The sequence below is a fragment of the Schistocerca americana genome, chromosome 8 (assembly GCF_021461395.2).
Source record: "Schistocerca americana isolate TAMUIC-IGC-003095 chromosome 8, iqSchAmer2.1, whole genome shotgun sequence".
Classification (NCBI taxonomy): domain Eukaryota; kingdom Metazoa; phylum Arthropoda; class Insecta; order Orthoptera; family Acrididae; genus Schistocerca; species Schistocerca americana.
The window spans coordinates 144,345,011-144,364,627 of record NC_060126.1 but is presented as its reverse complement, the minus strand read 5'-3'; the positions used below and the strand labels follow the sequence as shown (position 1 = coordinate 144,364,627).

The window sequence follows — 19,617 nt, the reverse complement described above, 5'->3', positions numbered from 1 at the left end:
ACCAAGCCATGCCTCTGAATTGGGTGTACGAGTGGTTCGCCCGTTTTCGACGAGGCCGGGAAAGTGTTTCTGACAATCCCCGTAGCGGGAACTGAGGGCATTAATCACGAACGACCGTCGACTAACTGTGCGCATGATAGCGGATGAACTGCAGATGAACCGTGAATCCGTGCGACAAATCCTTAGCCAGGAGTTAGGGAACAGGAAAACGTGTTGTCGTCTTGTGCCACATCACTTGACCGACGATCAGAGGCAGGCACGTTTAGAGGCTTCACAGGATTTTGTCGAAACGGTGGACGTGACTCCCCCAATTTATTGATCCGTATTGTCACTGAGGATGAAACCTGGTGTCTCCGGTACGACCATGAAACGAAACGGCCAAGCATGGAATGGCGTTCTCCACCATCACCTCGTCGGAAAAAGGTCAGAGCCGAAAAGTCACGCACAAAAAAGATGGTCATCACCTTGTTTCGATAGTCAAGGCATTATGCACAAGGAATTTCTACCTGAGGGAACGACGTTGAACGCTGCATGATATGTTGAAATTTTGACCCGTCTCATACAACCCTAGTACGAACAAAAGGTTCCTGGTTTTCTGTTCACGACAACGCGCGCCCACACACAGCCAATATCGTCAAATAGTTCGTGGCCAAAAAAGGGGGTGGTGCAACTTGAACATCCATCATACCTGCCAGATCTCAATCCTCCATACTTGTTCCTATTCTCTCGACTCAAACTCGCCTTGAAAGGAAAGAGACTTGACGATATTCCAGACAGCCAACGACACGTGACGCGACTTTTGAACACCATCAAAAAAAGAAAGGTTTCGTGCAAAGTTTCCAGGAGATGTATCGCAGAGCTAAGCAGTGCATAGTTATGGGAGGCAACTATTTCGAAGGAGAGTACTGTAACTGTAGTTCATAGTTCATCTACTTTAATATTACAGGACAATTCAACGAACTTTATTGTCAAAGGTTGTATTTCTGTCCAAAATGAGTCCTCTTCACCTGTATGTTTACGTTTGCTGGTCTGGTGGAAACGTCCAACCCCCCCCCCCCCCCCCCCCCCAAGCAAATGTATCGTCTCTATTAATCTGTATTTTTCATCTCCACTGTCTCTTCTCTCTTTTGCTCCCACTGATTCTATCTCCTTTCGTCATTCTTTCTGCTTTACTGCCACTGTCTCTCACCGACCATCAATACGTCCTCTCTCTTTGGCTCCCACTGCGATTGCCTTCATCCATCTCCCTTTCTCTTCTATTTCTACGTTCTCTCTGCCACTATGTCTCCACTCTGTTTCTCTCACATTGACACTGCCTTCTCTCTTCAACTGTCACTCTCTCTCCGCTACTTTCTGCCGGAACAAAAAAAGCGCCAATATGTTCACACCACAAAATCTTTAATGAGGAAGGCGGAATGACGATTGAGTCTGCACGTTCCCCAGTTTTCTATCAGAGACTTTTGATGAGGAACATATTCGCCTTTTTTGTGTTCTGGTAGGAGCACTTTCCTTCTTTTCTCTGCTACAGCACGGTGTTCTGCTTATACTAAACGAATTCTATACGACAGTAAATTTTTGACTTCTTCACATTTATATCATTTGAGGCATACCTGTGTACAACAAATAGGTACGCATAATATAAGATTAACACAAAATCGTTTGCTTTACATTTTTTCTGGATACTTTGCTCATCGATCGCAGTTCATCGGAAACATCTGGCTTATGATTTGTATCTTAAAAGAGTAAAAATGGTATCAGAAATACAGGATATTTCAAGTAGAATGACCTGATTTCAAAACTCCATATTTATTGATAAAAACATACTGCGAACATGGGATGCATTGCAAAATACCCACAAAATCTTAAAAGTTTTAGTTATGCTTTTAGAAATGCATTATATGTCCACCAGCAGCAGCACCAACAACATCTGAGCAACAGCTAAATTCGTTATAAACTTTACGCAATGCATCTGCTTTTACAGAAGTTAGCCGGCCGAAGTGGCCGTGCGGTTAAAGGCGCTGCAGTCTGGAACCGCAAGACCGCTACGGTCGCAGGTTCGAATCCTGCCTCGGGCATGGATGTTTGTGATGTCCTTAGGTTAGTTAGGTTTAACTAGTTCTAAGTTCTAGGGGACTAATGACCTCAGCAGTTGAGTCCCATAGTGCTGAGAGCCATTTGAACCATTTTTTTACAGAAGTTACGGCGGGTGTTATTCTGTTCTTCAGTTCTTCTATCCTACGAGCTAAAGGGGGGACGAACACAATTTCCTTGACATAAAAAAGAAAAAATCGCATGGGGTCACGTCTGGCGATCTTGGAGGACAAGAATGCAGGGCTGTGTTTGGGGGTCCCTTGCGCCCTGTCGAGCGTTGAGGCAAAGTCTCATTGAGGTATGTTGTTGTGCTAGCGTGAGGAGCTCCATCCTGCTCGAAATGAAGTTATCGGAGTTGTGAAAAAAGCCAGTTCAGCGGCATTTGAAGGTAGCCCATTCCAGTCATTATTTTTTCCTGAAAAAAGAGGGGACCGTACTATTTTTCACTACAAATGGCACACAAAAAATCATCACTTTAGTTGAGTCTTTTGCGAGCTCGATAATGTAATGAGCGTTCTGCAGCCCCGATATGCGCACGTTATGTCGGTTTACTTTACCGCTAACATGAAATGTTGCTACATCACTGAAAATTAACCGTTGTAAAAATGTATCGTCTTCCATGTCCTCTAGTACAGTATTGCTGAAGTCAACTCGTTTCCCTCTAACACCAACCCGAAGAGTTTGCACTAATTGTAATCAGTATGGTTTATAGACCAAATGACCCCTAAAAACTAGCCAGACAGACGTATATGGGATTGGTAGTTCTCTGCTTGCGCTGTGAGTAGACTTTCGTGGACTCCACTCAAACATTTGCCGAATTCTTTCCACCACGTCATCAGAAATGCGAGGTCGACCCGGACTCTTACCTTTACACAAGCATCCTGTCTCTTCGACTTGGCGATCCAAATGACAAATGTATTTGGGTGCAAGCTGATTCGTATCAAAACGCTGACGACAGGCGTGCTGGACCGCGATCAGTGACTCACTCTTTGCAAACTGCAGCACACAAAACGCTTTCTGTTGTGCGGACGCCATCTGATTTCTGACTGTCTGTAAACTGAGAAGACGCGATGACTGATATCTGACAGCGATTTTCTGAAACTGTACACCACGTCCATTCACACAACATGCATGTTCTTGAAGGCACGTTCCATGTTTCAACAACCGTCCAAAATCAGGTCATTATTTTTGGAACACCCTCTATAACCTGTTGGATCCACCGCCATTTTTGTCAGTCTATCAAGGGGATATAAATGACTGGCCCTCTTAAACTCTCTTCGCAGTCAAAGTATTTCAAGGCCAGTGCTCAGAGATTACTTTCTCTGCCTCCTCAGTCGCTACGTAGCATATACAACAGGCGGACAAAAATGTGGAAACAAGAGAAACACCACACATTACCATGCCCAATATGGTGTAGTAAAACCGTTGTCATTCAAAACAGCTTCCAGTCGTCTCGGAATGGATAAATACAGTCCTTAATGATTTTCAAGGGTATCTTGTACCATTCTTCCCGCAAATGAATGGCAAGTTTTGGTAACGATGACAGAGTTGGATAGCGATCATGAACCCTTCTCTCCTAGGTAGACCACAAAGGCTTAATAAATTGAGATCTGTTGACTGGTGGGCAGGGGAGATGTAACAATACATCCTCGTGCTCACAAAACCAGTTCCAGACGATGCGAGCTGGACGAACAAGAACCCCGGCGTCTTCAAACACAGCATCACCATTAGGTGACAGACATTGTACAAGGGTTGTACCAAAAGTGAGGTTGCTATATTTTTTACAAATAGAAAACATTGTTTATTGTTATTAATTTATAATTTGCTGAAAAGCTTACATTTCTTTCAATTTTTCAACAGTCTCCATTTTTCTCGACACGCTTTTGAAGACGGTGCTCCAGCTTTTGTATTCTTAAGTCGAAGAAGTCTCCCGCCAACCCGCTGAGGAAGCGTGTGACCTCTGCTCGAACTTCATCATCGCTCTTGAACCGTTTGCCACCTAAGTGTTCTTTTAGCTTGGGGAAGAGGTTGTAATCGCTGGGGGCTAAGTCCGGGCTGTACAGGGGATGGGGCATAACAGTCCACACAAATTTCTTCAAAAGCTTCTTTGTTTGAAGAGCGATGTGGCTCGAGGATTGTCGTGAAGAAGCACTACTCCTCCTTCAGTCGTCCTCTCTGGCGATTCTGGATTGCTCGCTGGAGTTTGACCAATGTTTCACAATATCTGTCTAAGTTAATTGCCGTCCCAGATTGCATGAAATCGACGAGGAGTACCCCCTTCCAACCCCAAAACACAGTCGCCATAACCCTTCCTGCCGGCTGTGTTCGTCTGAATTTCTTTGGTGGCAGTGAACTGGAGTGACGCCACTGACGAGATTGTCTTTTTGTTTCGGGGGTGTAATGAAACACCCACGTTTAATCTCCCATGATGATAGAGTCCAACAACTTCTCCTTGTTGACTTCTCCCTCACATTGTTGAAGAAACTTGCGAGCACAGTCGAGGCGTTGCTCCTTGTGTCCGTCAGTCAGCATCCGGGGGACCCAGCGAGCACACACCTTACGATAACCCAACGTTTTTGTTAAAGTTCTTTGAATTGTGTCGTCGGAAGATTCAGGAATGCGTTCAACAAGTTCATGGACAGTTACCCTCCGATCTTTGAGCAGCTCACTGTTGATTTTCTGGACAATTGCATCCGAAACCGGCGGTCTTTCACTCCGTTCTTCACCGTGAACTTCCGCGTGACCCTCAGCAAAAGCCCTGCACCATTGGCGGACGTGCTGAACGGACATGCACTCTTCACCATAAACCTCAGTCAGCTGCCGATGAATCTCCACAGGCAGTAACATTCTTGCGTGGAGAAACCGGATTACTGCTCGAACCTCGCACTTGGCGGGAGCGGCGATCAACACTTCCCTCTCTGACGGCTGCCCAACCAACACTCAGCTACGTAGCGAATCGCCGGCGGGCGGGCTCGAGGGTGGGGGAATCACTGCACAAGGCACTGTTGTCGGATTTAGCCTAGCAACTGAAGGCTATAGCTCATTGGGAACCTTACTTTTGGTACAACCCTCGTACCATGGGATGGAACTCATCAGCCAAAATGTTCACGTAAGCCTTGGCAGTAATGCAAGCTTGCAGAGTAACCGCGGAATGCCACACTGTGACTGTGCAAATCAACACCGAACGCCCTCCATTTTTCACTGTTTGGATGTAAACGCGGCCAAAAGTTGGAAACAAAGCGCAATACGAGTCATCCGATCAAATGGCTTTCTTCCATAGCTCCGTAGTCCTGGTTTTGTGGCTTCAGCACCACGTTCTCCTGTTACAGGCATTTGCATCACTGATGAATTGTTTTGGAATTTCAGCCCGCCCTGCTTATGGAGCTCCTTTCGCGTTGTTTTGGTGTGACAGGATTTGCAAGTACGACAGTCAGCGCTGCGGTGACTTTTCCCGCTGTAGGCCTCTTATTTCCCGTCACACTGCACTATAAATCTTTGATACTGTGCCTCTTGAAACACCAAACACTTCGGCTCCTTTGGTTACGGAAGCACCAACCATACGAGAAGTAATAATCTGCTCACGATCGAATTCACTTAGCTCTGAGATAGCGCACTCATAACTACAAACACCGGCACCGGATAAGAGACTTTCAAGCAAAACGTCTCACCTGTATGGGAATATACGAGAGTAAGTCAATTGTTATCCGCAATTTAGTTATATTTTTGTTTATTTTGGCAGTACTGCTGTTTTACGTCGATGACGCATGCATTGTTTATTTGTTGTTATATCTCTGCAATTTTCAAGCTGCTAGGTTAGTTTCGTTATCGCTACCGTGCTGTTTATCATGGCTGCTCCGCTGTCTATTTGCACCAAAGAAGAGCAACGTTCAGTTATCCGTTTTTTGTGGTCGGAAGGCGTATCAGGGGCCGAAATTCATCAAAGACTTTCGGTACAGTACGGTAACAGTGTTTTGCCAGAATAGAGTGTCTACAAATGGATTGAAAAATTCCGAAATGGTCGCACAAGTGTTTCGCACGATGAACGAGCCGGACGACCGTTTATCACCACAAATGATGAAACCATTGAGCGTTCACGTGAAATGATTCTCTTAGACAGACGATTAACTACTGACGAAGTGGCACATCGTCTGCAAATTAGTAACGGTTCTGCCTACTAAATCATCCACAACCGACTTGGGTTTCATAAAGTTTGTGCAAGATGGGTCCCAAAACAACTCACACAGTTGTACAAACAAGCGCTCTTGGACATCTGCAAAAAACAATTGGATCGCTATGGTAACGAAGGGGACAACTTCTTAGACAGGATCATTACTGGTGACGAAACATGGATCCATCATTACGAGCCGGAGAGTAAACGGCAGAGTGTGGAATGGAAACATCCAAATTCGCCGTGCAGGAAAAAGTTCAAGACCCAACCGTCCGGAGGAAAACTGATGTTTACGGTTTTTGGGGCGCAGTAGGTCCAGTACTGGAACATTATGGAGAAAGGGGCACAACAATAAACAGTGTACGTTACGGTGAGATGCTTACTGAGAGACTAAAGCCTGCAATTCGAAGCAAACGCCGAGGATTGCTGTCAAAAGGTGTTGTGTTGTTGCACGACAATGCCCGTCCGCATACTGCTGCCCATACTGCTGAAACGCTCCAGATACTCAAATTTGAAATACTGGATCATCCTCCATATAATCCCGGTCTTTTCCCTTCTGACTATCACTTGTTTGGTCCACTCAAACATGCATTAAGGGGCCGTCGATTTGCCTCGGACGGAGCAGTGAAAGAAGCGGTGCATTCCTGGCCCGCAACTCAACCGAGAACCTTCTTTTATGAGGGCATCAGGAAGCTTGTACAACGATGGACCAAGTGCGTTGAAACTCAAGGAGACTATTTCGAAAAATAATGTTCTTGTAAGTTTCCTATTTGATTACAATAAAATTTTATAACTTTTTTGCGGATAATAATTAACTTACCCTCGTACATAATGGATGTACGAGTACAGGTTGTAGATGCATGCTTGACGACGTATAGAAGCTTGGGTGTCGCCGTGAGGCGACCGCTCGCGATAAGCGAGAACTCCGGGTTCCGATCCCACTCCGGCACAAATTTTCATTGTCTTCATTCTGTTCTACAGCTGATGGTTGTCCATATTCGCAACTAAGCATACATTTAATGTACACAGAACACTTTTCTGACCACGGCTGACACTACTGAGAACATTGTACAAGTGTTGTAGTCAGATACAACAGCGCAACTTGCAGGCTTCCCTAGCATCTACATTTTTGTTGAAACATGCATCTCCCCCGATGTTCCCATATTTGTATTTATTTATTTACGATGATTTAAGGCCACCAGGCCCTTTCTTACATCACAGCATTGTTTTACAAATACAACACCTTTTTAAATCACGGTTATTTAAGAAATAACAATGTTAATATGACAAATACTATAAAATGTCTTGAGTGTCTATAGTGACTACCTTTATCACATAGTTTCGAGAAATAGAGGCAACTTCTGCTTGTTTTTAGTAATTTGCATATGCTATATTAGGGACTATTTGTTTAACTGATTCAGCTGCGGGTTGTTGGTAAAATGGAAATGAGCGTTTGGTGTCATTGGCCGGGAAGCCCCCTACGGGGAAAGTTTTATTACATTCGACGCCACATTGGGCGACCTGCGCGCCAGATGGGGATGAAATGATGATGAAGACAACACAACACCCAGTCCCTGAGTGAAGAAAATCCACGACCCAGCCGGGAATCGAGCCCGGGCCCGTAGGACGGCAATCCGTCACGCTGCCCACCCAGCTATCGGGGCGGACTGTGGGTTGTTCGTGAAACACTGTGTATTGTATTAATTAACTATCTTGTTCCACAAACTTTACTGCTACTGTGCTACCTAGGTTTCCGGTTGTAAGCCCATTTTCTAGTCAACAACTGATCTCGAAGATTGCAACGAAGCAAAGATAAACATGTCAACTTCTTAACACATCGAGTCCTTACTTAAACTACGAGAGACGTTCCAAAAGTAAAGTTCGTCACTGTTTCTTACGCGGAAAATTTATTGCCGAAAACAAATATGCTGTGGCATCATGAACTATTCACCTTGCTGTATTTTTCGACATAATCGCCACCGACACTCAGACATTTGTCGTAGGGTGCAATCAGTTTGAAGAGACGACTCTGGAAAAACTCGTTTCCTTGTATGCAACGAATTGTCGCATACACTCTAGCAATGTTGTATCCATTCGTGAATGTGGAAGAATGCCCATTTCAATCTTCATCCTACATACTGTACCTTCCATCTCCTACATACAGTACCAGTGAGCAACCATTTGACGAGACATGACCTCTTCACCATAGACGGCCTATAGGTGTTCATGAATGACGGACACAGTAGCCCCATGTGTCCATACATACCGGATACCAGCACACAATTCCACTGGCGGCCATGTTGTTGGTACATGTCCGTCTGTAGTCGTTGTGTAAGCTCGAATAACCTCGGACACTCCGTTCTGATGCTACTCTCCCTTCTTCGGCGCTCTACGAAAGCTTCATCGTACTCCGCTGATGGATCTTCCGTCGCTGAACCAGCAATAGGTGTGGGTGGATTGATATGACTTTTATCTGTGTCATCTGGTGTACCACCTTCTCTTTCAAAAACAAAGACGGAACTTACTTTCGGAATATCCCTAGCACAACGGTTGTCTCTGTTGAGAATTTTGACACTGATATTTATTTTCTACAACATTCTTTAGGACAACTTTTACGATAACTATGAATAATATACAGTGGAGTAGAGCTGTGTGCACAGAAATTTTTTCCACTTTCTGTTTATGACTTTCAGGTTTATTCTGCTCTGTAGAGGTAACATCGTCTTAAAGGTGTGAATAATTGTACTGAGCCTGCTCATTCAATTGGAGATGGTGGAATATCCCCATGTTTTTTTAAATTTTTAATACTCTTAATTCAATGAGCTTTCCACCCACTCCCTCTGTGTGTAGGACTGCTACATGTGTTAAGTATTTGTCGTTTTGGTTTAAGCAATGTTCGGCGAAGGATAAATCTGGCTTTTTTAAAAAATTAGCTTCTATGGTGTACTTTAAGCGCAGTGCAGATTGATGTCCCAGTCTGCCCTACCTAGCAGCGCTGACACTCTTTGCAGATCGTCTTATAAGCCCCATTTCTCTTGATGGGCAGTTATTTATCTTTTGAATTGAATCAACATCCACCTAATGTCTGCGGGACACAGAAAAACACGGAGAAACTCTTTGCCTTTAAAATTTTGCTCATCTTGTTAGAAATTTTTCCTACAAAAGGTAACCTGCACAATTTCCTTTTCGGTCTACCTACGTTGTTCATTGGGTGTAGCAGGGATCTGGCATGCTTCTTCAGTTCTTTTACTGAGAATGTTGACAATAATTTTGGATTCAAACTCATAACTTGTGGCAACTGTTCTTTGTTAGCTTCCTCGTCATAGTCTTCCTGAGACATTGGGATAGAGCGGAGACAGTGGATCGTGTGATGGAATGCTGCTTATTTGTAACTTGTTGGATGTTGAGAGGAAGTTGGGATGAATATTGTATTTACTTCCCCACAACAATACGGCCTGGGTTTCACATTCAGAAGACAGAATGCAACAGTAAGAAGAGAGCGAAGCTGAAGAGAAGGGACGATGACAAAGATGACGCATGTTCAATGAGGAAACGCCCGAACACACCGAAGCCTGTGCTTTCACCAACAGCAAGGATTTTCAGTGTCACATACCTGCCTGAGATGATTAACACACAGATTAGTTATTGCTGATGGGGGTTGCCTTGATGTAGTAAGAGTTTCATATTTGAACATTACATGAAATACAAAATAGATCTCTGTTTCACAGAAAAGAGGAACTTTATTTTATTTATTTAATGGTATGTATGGCTAGGGCCCCCGCCGGGCAGACCGTTCGCCGGGTGCTGGTCTTTCAATTTGACGCCATTTCGGCGACCTGCAGTCGATGAGGGTGATAGGATGATGATGAGGACAGCACAACACCCAGTCCCTGGGCGGAGATAATTCCCCGACCCAGCTGGGAATCGAACCCGGGCCCAGAGGATTGACAATCCGTCACGCTGACCATTCAGTTACCGGGGACGGACAGAAAAGAACTGGGAACTTTTTTTTTATTATGCAGTTCTGTAAAAAAAATCATTTTGTGTTTGCGTTTTCAGATATAATAAAAAACGACATACATACATTTACGTACTTCATTTGTCATTTTATATATAAAATCCATCAAATCAATCTTTGAAAACAGATAATTACTAGGGTAAAAACCTTATTTGAATCCTGATGCAGCCTATATGCCCCAAAATTTGGTAAATCACAAACAATTTTTAATTTAGTATTTCGGTCTTATTTTTTCCCAGAATGACGCAGTGAGCACCAATATAAACTTTTTATTCACAAAACCTAAGCTCAATACTGAGAAGGCTAAAGCAGTTAGACGCAGTTCCCCAAAACACTCGATAAAATCGACTTTGAAGGCTTTCGAGAGCTATTAAGGCAGATAAACTGCATGAATAGGTGGGCATGATCCCCAAAGATAGATACATACTTGCGTTGATGCACTGAATGACGAGATCGCCCAGGGAGCGCCATGAAAACATTCTCCAGATCATAACGCTCCCTCCTACGGCCTGGATCTTTCCGATGATTGTTGCAGGGCCGTACACGCCAACGACCATCTGTCCAATTGAGCTTAAAACGTGATTAATCTGAAAAAGCCAGATGTTTCCCGCCGTACACACCAGATGCCATGTGTCATCTGGAAATGCCACCTGTCCCCGTGCAGTAGACGTGCAGTTGCGGTACTGGAGTGCAAATTCCAGCCTTCTTCGCTGATGAACGGCAGTCAGCGTAGGTGCACGAACCAGGCCCCAGCTGCAGAGGCCCACACGCAGCAAAATTCACTGAACGGTCACTGGTAGCCCGTTGATCCGTCTGGGCAGTCAGTTGCTCAGTAGTTGCTCAACTATTCGTCCGTACACATCTCTGCAGCTGTCACTCATCTCTGTCATCTATGGTTCATGGTGCAACACAGTTTGCCGCCTGTTTTGGATAGCGCCATTTTGCCACATACGGTATACTTTAACCACGGCGACACGAGAATTTTTTACAAATTTAGCCGTTACGGAAATTCTTCCACCCTTGGCACGAAAGCCAATGACCATTTCCTCTTGAACTTCAGATAAATCGCTCTGTTTCTGCATCACAACAGCAACTGCACCGTTTTCCGCGTCCCTCGACATGTGTTATTCAGGATGGTCCCTTGATCGTGACTGGGCCAAATATCTCACGAAATAAGCGTCAAACGAAAAAACTACAAAGACGAAACTTGTCTAGCTTGAAGGGGGAAACCAGATGGCGCTATGGTTGGCCCGCTAGTTGGCCCCGCCATAGGTCAAACTGATATCAACTGCGTTTTTTAAACAGGAACCCGCATTTTTATTACATATTCGTGTAGTACGTAAACTTGTAACGGCATTCCTCAACAACGAGTAGTTCGCCTTCCGTAATGTTCGCACATGCATTGACAATGCGCTGACGCATGTTGTCAGTGGTTGTCGGTGGATCACGATGGCAAATATCCTTCAAATTTCCCCACAGAAAGATATCCGGGGACGTCAGACCCGGAGAACGTGCGAGCTATGGTATGGTGCTTCTACGACCAATCCATTTGTCGTGAAATATGCTATTCAATACCGCTTCAAGCGCAAGCGAGCTACGTGCCGCACATCCATCATGTTGGAAGTACATCGCCATTCTGTCATGTAGTGAAACATGTTGTAGTAGCATCGGTGGAACATTACGTAGGAAATCAGCATACATTGCACCATTTAGATTGCCATCGACGAAATGGGGGCCAATTATCCTTCCTCCCATAATGCCGCACCATACATTAACCCGCCAAGGTCGTTGATGTTCCACTTGTCGCAACCATCGTGGATTTTCCGTTGCCCAATAGTGCATATTATACCGGTTTACGTTACCGCTGTTGGTGAATGACGCTTCGTCGCTAAATAGAACGCGTGCAAAAAATCTGTCATCGTCCCGTAATTTCTCTTGTGCCCAGTGGCAGAACTGTACACGACGTTCAAAGTCGTCGCCATGCAATTCCTGGTACACATAAATATGGTACGGGTGCAATCGATGTTGATGTAGCATTCTCAACACCGACGTTTATGAGATTCCCGATTCTTGCGCAATTTGTCTGCTACTGATGTGCGGATCAGCCGCGACAGCAGCTAAAACACCTACTTCGGCATCATCATTTGTTGTAGGTCGTGGTTGGCGTTTCACATGTGGCTGAACACTTCCTGTTTCCTTAAATAACGTAACTATCTGGCGAACGGTCCGGACACTTGGATGATGTCGTCCAGGATACCGAGCAGCATAAATGTTCAAATGGCTCTGAGCACTATGGGACTTAACATCTATGGTCATCAGTCCCCTAGAACTTAGAACTACTTAAACCTATCTAACCTAAGGACATCACACAACACCCAGTCATCACGAGGCAGAGAACCGAGTAGCATACATAGCACACGCCCTTTGAGTATTTTGATCACAATAGCAATACATCAACAAGATATCGACCTATTCCGCAATTGGTAAACAGTCCATTTTAACACGGGTAATGTATCACGAAGCAAATACCGTCCGCACTAGCGGAATGTTATTATTTTTTTTTGTTTTTTTGTTTTTCTTTATTGTGATTTCATTCCCCTGCCCTATATGGGCAGGGGAGGGCTGTCAGCAGCACAATCCGCCGCTCTTCAGCCGAGTGACATGACAACTAAGACAAGAATAAAATAATACATACATAAGGAGATAAAAAAGGGGAACATAAAACAGAGTAAGGGGAGAAAATGGAGGTAAAAAGACATGGACATGTAGACGTTCATGGGGGACAGTTAAAAAAGTCACCAGAAAGTTAAAAAAAAACACAGTTGGCAATTCTTAAAACACAGAGAAGACACTGGATGCTCATGCACAGGTTAAAAGTTGGCCACAGTATTAAAAACACTCCGAAACAACACACTTAAAACCCACTTGGAGCACACACGACGAAGAATAAAACTACCAGGTGGGACCTGCCGAGGGAAAGGTCAGAGAGGATGGAAAAGAAGGGGAGAGCATGGGGCAGCTGGGGAAGCGGCGGGATGAAGAAAGGAGGGGCAACCGTGGGTTCACGAAGAGGCAGGAGACACATGGGGCGGGCAACCGTGGGTTCACGAAGAGGCAGGAGACACATGGGGCGGGAGAGGAAAAGGGAAGACAGGGCAGGAGGGAGCGCAGAGACACTGAAAGAAGGCACAAGAGATGGAGGGGGAGTAGGAGGGGAAATCTGCTCGGAAGGAGGGCGGGGGAGGAGAGGGAGCCCGGAGGAGGCGGAATGTTACGTGATACCACGTACTTATACGTATCTGACTATTACAGTCCCATCTATCATAAAGCGAAAAAAGTGGTCCGACTAAAACATTCATATTTCTTTATGTACTACACGAATATGTAATAAAAAATGGGGTTCCTTTAAAAAAAAAAACAGTTGATATCCGTTTGACCTATGGCAGCGCCATCTAGCGGGCCAACCATAGCGCCATCTGGTTTCCCCCTTCAAGCTAGACGAGTTTCGTTCTTTGTAGTTTTTTCGTTTGATGCTTATTTCGTGAGATATTTGGCCCAGTCACTATCAATGGACCACCGTGTATACGCTCCAGTGCAAGTGCTGCCACCTGACGTCTGCGAGTGGTTATCGCAAATCGAACATTAATGTGACTAGACCGTGTAGAAATGTATAGCAGCACGTGCCGGAATTCGATAGCGGCAGGACCGTGGCCTGTCGGGGCGTGCTTTACTTTTTTTTTTTTGTTCCGTGATACTGCTACTCGCATTGGTCTGGCTCGCACTGCTGTTATGCGAATACAGCCTCGATGGCTTCATGTATACCATGCACCTAGGAAAACTAAACTTGCCGGATTGCATCTGTCATCCTCTTGAAAGCCGAGACCCCGGCGCAATGTTATGGGATGCCACTGAACAAGCACCGCCATCTCCTTCCCAGTGGCAGTATCTAGGATGTCAAGGGCCAGTTACAGCAGTCGTGGGTCGTCTTGCCTCAGCAGAGGATACCACGGCTTTATGACACCCTTGCCAACAGAATCAGTGAATGCATCCACACCGTAAAGCGTACGACCACATACTGACAAGTGGGCACATATTACCAAGTTCTTTGTAAATTCAACTCGATTTTGTAATCAATGCGATAACATGACGTACGCTCTCAACCCGTGAAGTTCCATTTCTTGTTCTTCTGGATGCTTCAGTTTTTTTCGAGGCAGTGTGATATGTAGAATTTAAGTTATGAGATCAAGCCTGTTCACATCTGAAGCAATCGATCCCGAAAAGATTGTCCTCGGATTTATGACAAGCACGGTGAGTTGAACAAAAAAATGGTTCAAATGGCTCTGAGCACTATGGGACTCAACTGCTGAGGTCATTAGTCCCCTAGAACTTAGAACTACTTAAACCTAACTAACCTAAGGACATCACAAACATCCATGCCCGAGGCAGGATTCGAACCTGCGACCGTAGCGGTCTTGCGGTTCCAGACTGCAGCGCCTTTAACCGCACGGCCACTTCGGCCGGCGGTGAGTTGAACAGAATTATGTCACAAGCCATGTACTCGCCTGGGACGTCTTGTTCGTACTCAAATTACAGTAGAGTCGTGCCTTTCGTAGCGGGGGTTAAGAGCGACTTACCAGCCACGACGGGAGGGTCTGGAAGCCGCTGGACGGGGTTGTGGTTGGGTTGTGAGGCTGGCCGCAGCGGTGTCAGAGGCGCATCACGCTCCGTCTCGTCGTAGTATCTGCAACAGGAGAGCAGTGTTCACAGGTTTCAATTCACATTATTCTGCCGTCTGATGTTTAAAAATCGAAAGTGCGGAGGACATACGTCTGACAGCTGAAGCGGTTCCAGACTTCGAATCTGGGGGTAATCACTTTGTTAATTTATCTTCAAATGGTTCAAATGGCTCTAAGCACTATGGGACTTAACATGTGAGGTCATCAGTCCCCTAGACTTAGAACTACTTGAACCTAACTAACCTAAGGACATCACACACATCCATGCCCGAGGCGGGATTCGAACCTGTGACCGCAGTAGCAGCGTGGTTCCGGACTGAAACGCCTAGAACCGCTCGGCCACAGCGGCCGGCTTAATTTATCTCCACGTAAGATGTATCACCCATTTTATTTCATGAACGGTTGCACATAACGAAACGCGCTTTTCGGAAATTGTTGCAGCGTCGAGGGGCACGTTGTTTTTGTTTGGTTAATGTTTCTAGTGCTGGTATCGATGGAGATATTGAAGTAAGTACATTTTTTAAAATGGAACCTCATACTTTTTATAACTGAATTCGATAGCTCTTGAGGGAACAGTTACAGTGATATAGCGTTTGTTAATGTTGACGTTGAAGCCTGTCGTACAAAATTCGACAAATGTCGTAGAATGTGATAGCACGGTGACCGGAAACGGCATTATCGGTGCAAACACCGCCAAGCAGAGCTCTCGTGCTACGCTGTGTCAGAATGTCAACACGTTTGTCTGTTTACTTTTCTGCACTGCAGGCCACTCATTTCTGCTTCGTTGCGTGCAGACATGTACACCAATGAGGAGAACTTTTATACAGAGTGTAAATTTTAATTTGACAAACCAGAATAACTCGAAAAATAAGCTTCACACGAAAAAATGTGTAGAATCCAAAGTCGATTATTTTCAAGGGGGGCATCTGTTGGTGCTAAAATTAGCCTGCCCATCCGCCCCCTGGGGGTTGGGCGGGAGGCAACTTTAAAATTTCAAATGGGAACCCCCATTTTTTTATTGCAGAATCAGATTCTACATAAAAAACTAAACATTTGTTTTGATTCTTGGTAGTTGGCGCTGTAATTCAAGAAAATCCATGTTCTCATTTTTGCGTGGAAAATGGTTACGGATAAATTAGAGAGAGGAATTACAGTTTTACAAATGTTGATCCCACTCTATAGGGAGAGAGGGAGAGTTTTAGTTTTAGCGAATCAAAATTTACGAAGTAAATAAGTATTTTTTATTTATCCGTAACCATTTTCCACGCAAAAGGAAATAGACGTGTCGGCAAGTGTCGACGGTGTTCTTCGACAGCAACAGTAGCACTACCATCCCATAAGCCGTAAACATACACCATATCTTCATATTCTTCATTAGTACAGATGTGCGGCATTTTAGGCAATGCGTGTACAAACACAACCGTTCGTTCTCTCTGATACATTCTCAGTCCCTCGCACAACTTCACTCGCAACGCGTCATGGACAACTGCGCGTTCAACAGGCTGGCTTAATGATAGAAAGACATTCCGAGCAAATAAGTTGAAAGCAACTGGGTATATTGGGCTATAATAAAAAGTCATAGCCTGGCTGGGTAAGACACATACGTACGCGCCATTAGCCCAAACACAAATGAGCATCAAATGTGTCCTATTTGGGAATCCATTCGGGATAGGGCACATGTCCATACGAAGGTTTTTGCTTTAAATTAGCGTTCCTTTTACCCCCGAACATCGACCATTCTTCTTGGGAAAAAAATTGTGGTAAGGACTGTGACCAAACGGCTGAGGTCATCGGTCCATAGGCTTACGCACTACTTAATTTAACTTAAAGTAACTTACGCTAAGGACAACACACACACCCATGTCCGAGGGAGGACTCGAACCTCCGGCGGGGGGAGCCGCGCGAACCGTGACATGTCGCCCTAAACCGCACGGCTAGCCCGCGCGACTCTTCTTGGGACACACAGTATATATAAGAAAGTACTGCTACGTATGCGTCTATAACATGGACCATTCCTTGAAATCAGGTATTTAGTTATGAATAAATTTCAGTCACTGGATAAACTAGTGTTACTTTAAGTCCTGGTAAGGGCTCGTGTCAGCCTCTTGTTCTAGCAAAGCTCTCTAAGTGCTTTTCTAGTGTTTTAATTTGTTTGTAAGCAACTGCCTCTCAGGGGCCCGTCTGTCACAGATACTGAACGTTTCGTCGAATAGAAGAATCGTGAGTCGTGCTTGGATAGCTCAGTCGCTAGAGCATTTGCCCGTGAAAAGCAAAGGTCCGGCAAACAGTGTAATCAGCCAGGAAGTTTCGTTTTATCAAGCAGTGTGTGACATGTTTCTTTGATGCTAGATATTTTTCACTGCAGTCGAGAAGTACGCCGCAGTGGTAGGACGGACACGAGACTCGCATTCGAAAGAGCGATTCATATCCCCGTCCGCCCATCGAGACTGAGGTTTTCTCTGATTTCCCTCCAAATGCCGGGATGGCTCTTTCGAGAAGGACACGGGCGATTTTCTTAGCCACAAGAGTTTGCACTCCATCTCTACCGACCTCGTCGTCGACGGCAGCTTAAACCCTCATCTTTCGCTATCATATTTATAGAAGCAAGGCCGCACGTGCTTTATTAATTTTTTCTAGTCTTTTATATTGAAAAGGGTAAGACTATGTTTTTAAGAGACGTTGTTACACTTCAGTCGTTACCTTTCTTACTCTCACCAATTATGCATGTCAGAACCTTAACAAGGTCAATGAATGTCTCTTTAATCGTGTATATGGCTTCTCATTTGCCAGCCTAACGCTTTGGATTTGGCGTCTTTAGCGTTACCTTGAAAGTATTCAAATCCTAGTATTTAAATCCTAGCACCGCAGCATGCTGTGACTAGAAAAACTGCAGATGTCCTCAGCTGTTTCCAAATATAGCGCTGTGTCTTGATTTTTAACTTTTGACTCGGTTTTTTTTTTTTAGTGTACCATCCCATAAGCCATTCATGACGGATGCTCTGTTATAGTGTTGTTCTAAACATTTGCCCGCAGCTAGTCCCTTTCGTTCTATATATGATGTTCTTATACTAATGTAGATGGGTCTTTACCTAGGTAAAGGAGGTAAATGGTTAGCCTATCTTTGCGACATAATGATTTCCAAAACAATGTTCCATTATTTTAACGTAGCGAACGAGTTTCTGACTGATCTATTTCAGAAAAATTTCCACTTTTGCTTCCCATTTCAATTTTTCCTCATTTTTACGGTTCAGTACCTCAGTTGGTAAAAACGAAACCCTCATGGGATCGCTTTATTGTCGGTCTCTTTGTCTGTCTATCTGTCCGACTGTTAAGATCCCTTTTTCTCAGGAGCTGTTAGAGGTATCCAGCTGAAATTATGTCATATATTAAGGTCTACGATCCTTTGGCGGTGTAAAAAATTTAAGCTTCTAATTCAATGCAATTAAAAGATACGACCATTCTTTTATACTCGCAAACTCAATCATCAAAACTTATAAGGTACTTCTCGTAGACCTAAAATCACGAAATTTGACAAGGAGCAAAGTTTCAGAATACAAGCAAAAGAAAAAATCGGAAAATTATTAATTTGTAGTTATATCACACAAACAACATTCTTTTGCAATTACAAACTTACATTGCATTCGTAATCTGTCAAAAATCTCAACAACTACTTTAGGGATTCTGATCTGGTTTTCAGAAAGATCGATTCATGTGGAAGCTTTGTGTATAAAATTTACAAATATTTCGTGCTAATAAACTGAGCTACGATGCAATGAAGCCCTCTGCCGCTGTGAAAACGAAGCCTTTGCCATCTACCGATGTCAGGCGTAACCCCGCCCCACTTCCGTGCCACACCTTACAAACATTCTCTCGGAGTCTATGCTTACGACACGTACAGCATCTGTAATGTTTCAGAGCAAAGCAATACTCGTAATTGCTGCACGACTGCACTTCCGTTGCCTGGAATGAGGTTCCGGTACCCCATAAAACATCCACTGCAGTGTTCCAAAGAACATTTGCATAACAACAATAGCCCTGTTGTCAGCTGTACCGGTTTCTTCTCTAGTGACTTCCGTCAGATCTCATTAGTAACCGCAAAAGGGACAAGAGCAGACGAAGCCAAAGCATCTGCAACTTCCGATTAGTAAATCATGTTAATATATCTCCAAAATTAATAAAAAATGAAAAATAACAACAGCGAATACGCTGTAACACAAAAAATTGAACGTTATAACCAAAAGTAACAAACTATCGAAACTCTTGGGATTCCCCGGACAGGTAGGTATTTTGCCAGTGTCAGTATCAAGTTTTTTTTTTTTTTTTTTTTTTTTGTCATCAGTCTTCTGACTGATTTGGTGCGGCCCGCCAGGAATTGCTCTCCTGTGCTGACCTCTTCATATCAGAGAGCACCTCCAACCTACATCCTCAGTTATTTGCTGTATGTATTCCAGTCCTCCTGCATAGATTTTACCCACTACAGCTAGCTCTCTCTAGTGCCATGGAAGTAATTTTCTGATGTCTTAACAGATGTCCTATCATCCTATTCCTTCTTCTTAGCAGTGTTTTCCACAAATTCCTTTCCGATTCTGCGCAGAATGTCGTCA

At 44.3% G+C, this 19,617-nt stretch overlaps 1 protein-coding gene across 1 annotated transcript in view; it reads right to left on the bottom strand.

The window, feature by feature from the left end:
- LOC124545632 overlaps positions 1 to 19,617 on the bottom strand; it is a 602,686-nt gene that overhangs the window by 30,691 nt on the left and 552,378 nt on the right. Inside the window, exon 6 of the mRNA XM_047124578.1 lies at positions 14,912 to 15,018. Within this exon, the coding sequence (XP_046980534.1) occupies positions 14,912 to 15,018 (107 nt within the window). The remainder of the gene's footprint in view (positions 1 to 14,911; positions 15,019 to 19,617) is intronic.